This window comes from Convolutriloba macropyga, chromosome 12 (assembly GCF_964194025.1).
Source record: "Convolutriloba macropyga chromosome 12, txConMacr16.3, whole genome shotgun sequence".
NCBI lineage: Eukaryota > Metazoa > Xenacoelomorpha > Acoela > Convolutidae > Convolutriloba > Convolutriloba macropyga.
Window position 1 is genome coordinate 29393591 of NC_134479.1, and position 12269 is coordinate 29405859.

Sequence of the window (12269 nt, forward strand, 5' to 3'; positions counted from 1 at the left end):
TCTTGATTGTCAGATTGAAAAGTAGTAACACCAAATGGAAAGTATTGTCGAATTTTTGACAAAATAGACACGGAAACATTTTTTTGCCAAGTAATAGATCTCTGCAAAATTCGTGTGCTCTAAAATATTCAAGATGAGCGGAGAGAACAAACACGCATTTTGGAAGAACAAATGCAACTTAACTGTAACTTTAAAAGTTTGTAGCTTAATTAAAATCCAGGTTCATAAATTTTTTTACTGAATTAGCTGATTTAACTCCAAAAAATTTTCTTCTAAAGTTTAAACTGATTAATATCTTTCTACAGATTATAAAAAAAATGCGTGTGTCAAGAAAATACCGGAAAAAAGAAGAGACGAGAAATAGTCGGAATTTGATTGGAAATAAAGTGGCAAGAAATGAGCTGATTTTCTCAGAGGGGTCATCTGTACAACATTTTTTTCCACGTCAGTCGAAATGGAATTGCTATATTGCAAGATTTTGCAATATAACCATCCGATTTCACCTGGGGTCTATTGTAATAAAAATGTAGTTAAGAACATGCAGAGCAGCCGCTTGGCTGCTTGCTCTAGGCTATAATAGAATATAACTCCCGAGGTCAATGGAAATTAAAATTGAACTCAACTAATTTTTCACTGAATTATCTTGCCTAGTTATTTTGTGTTTAGAGCCGTGCAGACATAGAATGGAAGTATGCAAGGTCTCGACTGTGGATGACGTATATTGAAGATGGGAGTACTCTACCCCCACCCCTCAATTTATTACCCTCTGTTAAATGGGCTGTCAGGTCTGTATTCTTACTATTGATCAGTGTAATTAACCCAATAATTTCCTGATTGATGTGCTTTTTTTATTATTTAGCCGCCATGGAGTTTTCTTATGTAGTTTTTTTTTTAAAAAATGTTTACGTGCAACAAGGAAAAAAAACTATGCAACAAGGAAAATTAACTTGATTGCGTATTATTGTTAATTCAACCTAGAATACTTGATTTTTAGCCTGCACAGGGGAAGTTTTGGTTTCTCCGCGCTTCATTTTTCAAAATTTTTTGCATGACCAAAACTTTTAGCAATTGACATCAATTGGAGGAAGTTTCTTACCAGAAACCAAAGCAAAAGTGCGCTGCAATTGGCTTAATTTTAAGGTGTCCCGCTTTTTCACCCCTATTCATTTAACCCCCTATCATTAAACCCCGATTTATTCACCCCTGAATCATTTAACATCTCTACCTTTTAACCCCTCTATCATTTCACCCCGATTTTAATCTATCTATAAAACACGGATTTTTAAATTACCAATATAATCATTTGGCCATGCCTCGCGGGCCATGACCATGCCTCAGCGGTCCGTGGGACTTGATATGAAACTATCACAACCGAACGTGGGATTAATCTATCCACTTAATTATGACAAAACATGCCTTTAATGTCGACTGCCGAATGGTAGTTGGTATTTTTCTATACGACTCGAATAGGAGTAATAGTGGCGAATTTTTCAGTCAGTGACATCTCTTGTCACCTGATGTAAAAAAATGCCGCATGTGGAAGCAAGTGTTTAGGTCAACCTGTTGAAAACAAAAACAATCAAAATGAGAGAGAAGTTTTAGAGTATTGTTTGTGCATATAATGTCCCGAAAGAGAACAATATAAATAGATGGAAAAAATTGCTAAGCAACCATTTGGGTGCATTTTAAAGGCAGTTGTTTTAGCTGTAACGCTGATTTTATACTATTCGGATTTCCTCAAATGATTAAATTTCAGAATAAGTTTTAACATTTTTAGTTTCATTTTGAAACTCAAGTGTTTTGGCATTTTTTGTATTTCTTTGAGTTTCCTACAGTCCATTTGCTGATATTTCTTATACCAGTAAATCTTTCTGGTAGTTTAAGTCACATTTTCTTCTGATGAGAAGCATACTTATGTTGTTTCGGTCAAAGAAAATAGTTTAAGAGCCTCATTTTGATAGGTTGTAGTCCAATTTGAAGTTTTCTCCCTATTTTTTCTAGTTGTTATTCATTTCAGAAAACGTTTGACTATACAATGGTTGTTCAGTCAAGCATACTCCAAGTAACGTGTTACGTAATGGAGACACTTGAAGGTTTGACAGGCCGCGGATTTTTTCTAATAAATGGAATACTTAATCTTTAATCAGTTTTGAAGAAAATGGGAAAATGAAATCAAAAACAGAAACGGTATAAATCCATGAATACCAGTTCTAGTTGCCCGGCGTTTGTACTCTCTTCAAATTTGCCTTAATGGTATTGAGGCTAACCCTTGTTTTTTTAAGAAACATAAGAATGTCTAACTGTCAAACCCAATCAAGATGGCTGAAACTTTAAAGTGATTTTTTGATTCGCATTTAATTTCTTTTTTTCTGTTCAAGTGCGGCATTTTTTGCAGTCTGCTCTGCACTTTTTAACTTTAAATCGTAGCGTTTTCTTTTAAGCTCGAATAATAAAATTTTCAGCCCCTTCCTAAAGCATCTTCCTCCCAGCTGCAACAGACTGAAAATTTTCACCTCCCTTATACTCTTTTTCTGAAATTGACACTTTGTAGAACTAGTATAGACTTGTGCGTTTGTCTTGATATTAACAGAACAAGGTTCAATAATGAACTATGATTTCCATATCAGTAATGCATTCATTTGTGTACAATAATGATACAATGCCGGGAAGTGAAATGCGCTATGGTCGAACTCCGGCTAGATTAAGTTGTTTGAGCATTTCATTCAAAAGCATGAAAAAAACTCAAAGTTATCAAATGTTGTCACATTATTTGCTGAAATTGGTTAGCATTGTGATTGTACAATATGTAGGGCTGTGAAGAGTGTATTCAACGGGAGTCTGTTCAAGTGTCAGAAGTATTGGAAGCCACCTGAGGAGACTACAGAGGAGGCAGACAGATTAGCCCAACACACATATCAGGTACATAACACATATAATCACTCACACTCACACACACACACACATATATATATATATATATATATATATATATATATGTATATGTATATATATATATATATATATATATATATATATATATATATTATATATATATATATATATATATATATATATATATATATGCGTGTGTGTATATATATATTTTATTATTATTATTACTATTATATATATATATATATATATATATATATATATATATGCATATATATATATATATATATATATATATATATATATGTATATGTATATACATATATATATATATATATATATATATATATATTATATATATATATAGATATGAATATATATATATATATATATATATATATATATATATATTTAACATTATATATATATATATATATATATATATATATGTATATGTATAAATAATTTGAATTTTAAACTTGGAGATATCCGTTATAAAGCCAACTGAGCAGTTACAACAAAGCCAATCTACGTAGAAAAACCTGTCAATTTATTGAATTTTGCGTACCTTTAAGTTCATCGTTAGTAATCTCTTATGGCCTTTTCTTAAGCTATTTTAATTCCAAAACAAAAATTGACTTCGCCTTTGAAAACTGCATTAATGATTGAACAGCTGTTAGTGTTTTTTTCTTTGAAGTAAGCATGTAAATCGATAAGCATAGCAATAAAATTAAATCTTTACATGCTCATAAATATCTTATAAGTTTAGCAAGTGTAGAGTGAAACGTTCACCAGACTATTCGTGCGTTCATGTCCAGACTTTCGTGCGTTCATCAGACATTTGGTGCGTTCATGTCCAGACTTTCGTGCGTTCATCAGACATTTCGTGCGTTCATGTCCAGACTTTCGTCCAGACTTTTCCAGACCATGTAAATTTGAACGCACGACACCCCCGTCGTGCGTTCATCTGGGTCTGGACATATCGACTTTCCGTCTGAGACCTCAACCTGGGTAACCAACCTTCATGAAATATTTTAATATAATGAATAGTGATCCGCACACTAATATGGTCCATTCTTAAAAAAATTAACGATTGAAAAATGTTTTCGTGTTTATCAGAAATTGGTGGCTAAACTGTTTGACCGCTACATGATGGAGAAAGCACGGACTAACATGTACAGTCCACATGAGAGTGAAGAGATGAGTATTTCTATCAACAGACTCTATGTGGAGAACAGAAGATTGGTCAATTTGATACAGAGACTCACTAAAGACTCGGAGGAACATGCTAAGTCATGGTACGCCGACTACAACATCAGGTTAGCTGTCGCTTAATAACTTTTTTTGAAGTAAACATCATAATTATTCTGACTATAACCCTCGGGTTAAATATCCACAGGCTTGCAAAAATAGGATTCAAACGAAGCCCTTACCATGGGCATATAATAGTATACTGTTCTTTATAATCACAATTATTTTCAGCAGTGTTAATAATAGCTGCGATATCGATAGCTGCGAAAGGCTATTTGGCCTTCTCTTGTGTTTTAATGACTCGAAGAGGAGTTATGGTGACATTCTTATTTTTAATCTGTTAACTGTAACTGAAATCGGATGTAGAAGTTAATGGCGCACGTGCAAAGAAAACGTTTAAGTCAGGCTCCTGAAAAAACTCACAAGCAGTGAGAACGTTAGAGTAGTTGCTTTTCATGTTTTTGTTCACGCGAGAAGGCAAGAAAAGTAGGCGTGGAAAAATGAATAAAAATTCACTATACGAGTAGAATTTTTGTTCAGTTGCTGCATTTTTAAGGCTTTTTTAGTTTTATGTTAAACTTTATTGATCCAAATGGTTCTTCACAATTATACTGACAAGTAAATGTGGGAGTTTATTCACCATTTTGAGATTACAATCAGATTTTCAGATGAAATTTTGATCTGCTTTTGTCGTTTTGCCGTTATAAGCGATTTTTGAGCGGTTTTTCTGTTCTATTTCAAATTTTAAAAGTCAACACGAACTTTTGTGATTGTTTTTGTCACCTTTTCATTTAATTGGCATCAATTTTATGTTGATTGTGTTGAAAACAATTGATTAACTGATGTCAAAATTTGGCCTGTTCAATAAATTCGGCCTAATTCTTCCGATTTTGTGTTTTTGTGGATACTGCGTCAATTCCGCACGTAAAAAGACTTTATGGTCATTGTTAGCAACAGCAGAAAATTAATTGTATTATTAGCCTATTTTGTACACACTGAAACTGGTGATTTTTTTGTGATTTATTAACAGGTTTCTGCTCTTTTTTAGCAATATTGTTGTTGTTTTTAATAATGGTCCAACAAAAATACAGTAAAAATGTCTTTGTGAACAACTGGTGGGACTTTGCAAGCCTTCGAGTGTTTTCCAAAAGTTTCACAGATTTTGTTTCTATAGATGTTTTGCCCGGGTTCTGCTTTAGTTTCGTCAACAAAATATTGTCTATCGTTTAGTTAATCCCTGATTCCAGATGAACAGTAGCCTGTGGTCAGTGGGATAAAAAGAAGAAAATCAATTTTGAAACTGCAACTGGTATTTCCTTGATATTTTTTAAGAAACTGCTTTTTTATGTTACCATTATTTTTATTGGTTGATTAGTAGAATTATGAAAATATTAAAATTATAAATTTTTGTCAGAGTTTTTAGTTCTGAGACAAATTTCGCATCAATTTGACTCCTAAGTCTCTGCGCTATGATTTTTAACTCGTCATAAGTAGTTTTGTAACAAAAACATTTCGTAACCCAACTTCAAGTCTGCTTTTTTTTATTCAAGCAATTTTGACAGAGATTGAAGCCTGCCAGACAGTTTTTTTTCAATCGTTTTAGAGCAATTTTTATCAATCGCGCCATTATGATTTTGCTTTGAGGCCACTTCGCAAAAGACTTTCATTACTATCGCAAAGGACTTTCTTTTGTCTTATTGAGACTCCCCTTCACTTAATGGAAAGAATTAATAAATCAAATAAATTAATCGCACTAATTGAACACCTCTTGAATTTTTAAGGGAAACAACAAAAGGTTGCCATAGGATTTCTGAATTAAAATACAAATAATTAAATCAAAACAAGATCTGACTGCCAATCTTATCAGAAAAGGCCACTCTGATTAACTTTGATTGCTTTTCATTTAGAAAATCAGTACTGCCAGTTATTAAATCCCACAACAACATCTAAGAAGCTGCCACTGAACGTTTTAACAAAAAGTATCCAGAAATTTTGAAGAAAAAGTGAAAAGAAAGTGGAAGGATGGATGAAAAACGAGATAAATATGAGAATACCGTATTTCAATTATGTCCTTGACAAATGGCGTTTCAGTCATTAAAATATCAACTAATATTTGAAGGTTTTTACTTCATCAAATTAAATTTCTAATCGCAATTAGAAAGCACATAAAAACATTGTTGATGAGAGTCTTTTATTGTTATTATTGAGTGGCAAGACAAACGAAGCAACAAACGCGGGCCAAAATCAAGCACTCATTTTTCTCCAAATGTGTTTATTCGCACGATATTCGTTTCATTTTGTCCAAATCATATAAGCCTGATCAAATCAGAACTGTCGCCACTACGGCTGAAAACATCATTGATAGATGTCACATAAAGTTTTTTGAAACTTTTTGAATTGTTCTAAGTGCCAAAACAACAAAACGAAATGAAAATACAGTTAATGCAAATTAGAAAGCCAATGAGACCTGTTTTATTAACTTTTTCAACAGGACATCAAAGAACGACAAACATATATTTGCGAAACTAAACTTTTATTGAATTGCATGCAAAAGAACATTTCTAAGTTATAAATACATTCAGATATCAATCGAAGCAGCTGTAATTTTTTTCTAAGGTTTCACCAGAAAATTGGTTAGACAGATGCAACACAAGGCATTAATACAAACCATAGTTACGGCCAAAATAAAAAAACAATCATTAATGTTTATGTTTAAGTGCTATTTCATTAGCTATCAAGTGAAACAGCCAAATTGGTTTTCATAAGAGCTAATTCGAAGAACGATGTTAAAGCTAACTAATGATCATAAGCAGCAAAATTACCTAAAGTAGTTGAGTGAAGGGACAACACAAAGACTAACACTTACGGACAAGGCAGGGAAATTTTTTTATAGCAAAACAAGTAGTTTTGAAGTCATAAAAAGCAAAAGCAATAAAAAATATTGGTAAATTTCATTTATGCCTCATTGCAAACTAAGAAATCTGTAATTAATCAGTCTAAGTGATAGAACATTAAAAGCTTCAGACGCCGTCAAAACTTAATATTTTACTTCTATCTTATGAAATGTTGCCGACTGACGTCTCATAAGAATTTGAGAAAACTTCACGCTTCTAATTATTGGTTTTTGCTGTTCCTTTTAATATTCTATTGTGACTAAAATCTTTAAATCATCAACATAAGAAAATTGGAAAAAATGTAAATAGATCAGAAAAAATATTGCAAGAGAGATCCTGAAACAAAAATCAAAGAACTGCGTCCAAAGTTAAATACTGGTCAACTTGAGTAGTAGACCAATTGATCGATGGGATCAAATCAGACAAATTGTTTTTAAAATGAAAATTTAGAATTTAGAAGAGAATGGCAAAGTTATCGACCAGAAATTTAAAATTGTCTGTTAAATAATAAGCAAAAAGAGATAGGCAAAACAGCAAAACAAAAGAACTAAAAACTGCAAAAAAAACGCAAAACTCGCTTGAGATTCTTGGTATCGCTGACTTCAAAAACAAAATTGCACAGTTAAAAGTTGCGGATGAGGACATTAACAAGCTCAAAAAAATTCAATAACATTTTGCTTTAACAGTTTATTGAAAATTATAAAACTGGAATATTTGAATGAAATTTTTTTAAAAATCAATTAAATCAAAACAATTTAATAAAAAGAGTCAGAAAAACCAAAAAATTAATTGAAAACTATTTCCTATTGTAGCTTATTTTTTAAAACTTATGTCTCCAAATCAACTCAATTTGATCCAACTCTTAAAAACAATAATCTTTAGAACAAGAGATATTTGGTTAGACGTATAGGATACAAAACGGGCAAAAATTCACAAAAAAATTTCAGTGACATTTTTCAGTTGTACGAAAAAATATTCAAAGGTTCTTGAACCTCTAACGTTATTAAAAACCGAATCAAATTTGCTAAAATCTAACACGAACTCAAGCCAACGTTAGCACATACTTATTCTCCAAATTTGACACCAACTTTTAAGAAATTGAATTGTTTGTTTCTATAGTTTAATGTCAAATTTCCCATTTTGGATACACCTCTGGAAGTTGAAGAGTTTTTTGCTGACAGAGATGAACCCCATTATAAAGAAAAACCTGCAAGCAATGACTGAGCGCTTTTTTCTGAAAAAGAAAGACTTTATGCTATTTTGCTTTGAACACATACAGTTACCGTTTTCGTTTTCTGTAAGCATCCATTAACAATTAATCACTCTGCTTGAGCCTAAAAGACAAAAAAACTAGGTTTATTTTTTTAAGCTTAAGTTTTTTAAAGTAGGTCAGTCGGTATATGTTAATACAATACATAAATTTTTTCGTTTTACATTTAGAAGCATTTAAAAAAATTTGCACAAGGTCCAGAAATCTCTGTTGCCCATAAATATGTTATAATGTTACGTCACCTGGGTTATATATTTTACTTTGACGCTTCATGAGATATATAAAAAGTTAAACAGAAACAAAGACCAAATCTCAGCTCGGAAACTTTAGTTTCCCTTATTTCATACTGAATTTACATACCATTATTGGAAAGGCTAATTAACAAAACCTCTGGCAATGATAAAAAATTGTTATTGTGAATATTAGTGTTTTTTTAATGTTTTTCTTGAAGTTGAGTTGAAAAAAACTTACCTTGTGCTTTGATGCCTTGTTATTAAATTCCTTCTACGATTTTTCGCATTTTGATGTTCATTGATGTTTTTTGCATCACACTTTTCTAGGTTTTACTTCCTTGTTAAAATTTACTAGCAACTATAAACTTTCTTTGTTGAACTTTACTAGCAAAAGATTTTGGCAGTTAGAATATTGAATTAAGCTTACAGTTGTTGAATTTAAAGAAACTTATCTCGATGCTTTTTTGTTAATTTCCTTTTACGATGTTTCGCATTTCTGGTGTCTATTGATGTTACTTGCATAACATTTTTCTAAGATTTACTACCTTGCTAAACTTCTCAGCAACAATGGCCGGTTACTTTTATTCACAATTTTGTGATATTTAGCAAACTGTCAAAAAAGTTGATTGGTTGAAAGTAAAATCGTAGAGATGTTATAAATGGTGAATTATTCAGCTGTAGTTCATTGGTCATCTTTTTATGCGGTCAGATGGCTCAGTTTACTCAAAAAAAGTGTTGTCACCGTGTTCTACTGACAATAAAAAAGACACTTCTTGAAATACCGTTTCTTATCTTTCTTTATTTTCTTTGCGAAATTTTTACAAACTTTGCCGTGTTCACTGTAAAATTGCCAAAAAAACTATGGAAGGAATGTAACATTTATTTCTGGTCATATTTTGCACCGGTTCACCGACCATACATAAAATTTTTTTATTTCGTACTACGTCATATATGATTCTTAGTAATCAAACTAGGTCGTATATGATTTACATGATTTCTTGGTAGTCATACAGGAATCAAACAAAAATTAAAACTTGCTCTCAAAACAACTTTCATATTTCATGAATGATGGCTCGTCTATGACTTCATTGAACTCATGCTGGGGTTAAATTTGAAAACGTGGACTTCATATTATATATAAAAACTTGGAATATGAAATCAAATTTGATCTTTCTATGAAATCAAGAAAACTTCGACCCGGGGCTCAACCGTATTAACTTATCTCTTGTCATTGTTAATATAGCTGTAAGGGTTGAAAATGTTCATTTATATTACGGAAACTAAACTATTTAATTAACCAAAAAATCAGGTCATGTATCTTTTCAGAAATCAGGATATTTTTGCTCAATCCAACTTCTCTGCGCCCAATAATCAACAGGACAACTACGTGCAGATCAATGACGTCAATCGAATTGTAAGTCTATTAGCAAATTTACCCAATGCAAAGATACGACTGTTTTTATAGGCGCAAGGAGTTAGAGCCTATCGGGCGCAGAGCCGAATAAGAAAAATTAGAATGCTTAAAATTGATCGGTTGAAATTAACGTAGTACAAATGTAAGAAATGGCAAATTAAGCGGTTGTCGTTGCTTGGTTATCTTTGGCGAGCGGTTAGGTTGAGCTTACACCCCCCCCCCCCCCCCCCACGGTTGGGACACCCGTTCGTTACTCTGGTAATAAGTTAGACAAAAATGCCTAATGGCCTTGAAGTTATGTTTCTAAAATCAATTCGCAATATATTCGGGTTAGGTTTTCATTTCACTCCATTCTGCTATTCGCACCCCCCCCCCCCCCCTCGGTTCCACCAGCACCCCTCCTTTTTTATATTTTTACGAGGATGTATGCTGCATATGATCCTTTTAAAATATAGTTGGAGATCACAAATGACGCATTACAATGTCACCTTCATCCAATTCATTGGCTTGTAAAATTTATCTGCATTGGTAAAGTTGTGTCTACTAACCCTTCGAAAACCTTCATGGAGTTTACAATGCAACATTAAATAAAAGGGACGAATAATTTTTACGGAACAAAAATTAAGGCAACCGTGCGTCGATCAGTATACCTTGATTGACTATTTTTTTCTAATAAACGAAAATTTTATTGCTTTTTAAATTAATATTTTGCATGCAAAGTCGTCGTTTCGTGTATTTCAGGGTAATTTGCTTATTTTGTCTCAATGTATTTAAGCTAAGAGAAAGAATATATATATATATATATATATATATATATATATATATATATGTGTGTATGTATGTATGTATGTATGTATGTATGTATGTATGTATCGCCATAACTAAACATTAATTATATATCATTTTATCGTGCAGACTATATAAGTCAATTTTTAAATCATAATAGCCATTTATCATGAATGATGAAGTGGTCTGAAATTAATTTTAATGTTACTTTAAACAGAACAACGGCAATACGCTATAAGAAATTTTTATATTGCCATAAAAAATTAATTTTAAAAAAATGTCTATAGGAATTTAATTTTAGATCATAATAGCTATTTATCATGCTAACAGAAATTAATTTTCATATTCTTTTATGCAGAACAACGGCTATGTGGAGTCAATTGTCCGAAACAGAGCTCGAAATTCATCGCCACCATCAAATAGTAAACAGATGGTGGAAAATTCCATAAATTTTGACGACACAAGTTCCACGAACAGCCCTGTTCGGCAGAAATACTGCCCGAGCGACTCGAGCGAAGATGACGGACCACTCGGCAACTCGGACAATCAATCAGAATCGGCGAAAAATCTGACAAAATCATCTCGGGGAAAAAGTAAAACGAGCCAACAAAATACTCACCATGACGGAAAACAAAAAGCCCAATTAAATTTGACAAAATCTAACAGTAAAACTAGTAATAGTGGTTTAAATCAACAAAACGAAAGCAATAACATGAAAACAACGCCTGCTCAACAGAATTCCTCGGGTCGTTCGAAGCGAAATAGGCAGCACGCCGAGCCAGAAAAACCAGTCATAAATGTTTATGAAAATGTGCCTCCCTTTCGGAAAGAGCGAGAGCCGAATGAAAATCAGAACCGACCAAAACGGGGATCAAAAAACTCAAACACGACTCGAGCTCGAAAATCGAAAAATAGCTCTAATCCGAACGACGAAACTTGTGTTTAAATTAGTAAAAAAAATGTGTGCTATAAGTTAGTGTTTTTGCAATTTTTGTAATTATTTTTTATTACGGTTGGATTCAGTTTATATGGTTTACGTGTTTATAATGATTTCAGTGGTTGTTAACTGCGTTCGTTAACTTAGTTATAACTAACTAGTTAATAAGTTGTAATAATTGGTTAGTACTACTTTATCATCACACTTCATCTACTTCATTCGCGGCCTTCTCTTCATCAATCTCAAGCTTATAATTCAATCTTTAATTAATTTAGATTGCAACACTTAATCATGTTTTTTTTTACAACCCGGGAAAAATCTTCTGAGAAAAATTAAACAAAGTGTATTCCTGAGATTTAGCAGAAAACTATAACCAAAAAGGTTATTATATGTATTATGAAGGAACGCTCCGCTAGGCCTGCGTGTTAGCATTACCCACATTTTCTTATAACCCCATAATAACTAAGGCGCAGAACTGATGCCATGCGAAGTAAAACTTGGCACAAGGGCTTTCCAATGTTCGAGATTTTATCATGTCTCAAATCAATGAAACTTAACGATAAGTGTTTTAAAAATCACTGAAGACGACAAG

General features: G+C 32.4%; 1 protein-coding gene across 1 annotated transcript in view; it reads left to right on the top strand.

The window, feature by feature from the left end:
* LOC142351013 (short transient receptor potential channel 4-like) overlaps positions 1–11966 on the top strand; it is a 76006-nt gene extending 64040 nt beyond the window's left edge. Inside the window, exons 13-17 of the mRNA XM_075403059.1 lie at positions 667–785; positions 2811–2919; positions 4012–4211; positions 9867–9954; positions 11099–11966. Coding sequence (XP_075259174.1) covers positions 667–785; positions 2811–2919; positions 4012–4211; positions 9867–9954; positions 11099–11686 — 1104 coding nt within the window. The 3' untranslated portion in view covers positions 11687–11966. The remainder of the gene's footprint in view (positions 1–666; positions 786–2810; positions 2920–4011; positions 4212–9866; positions 9955–11098) is intronic.
* Positions 11967–12269: the final 303 nt, after the last annotated feature.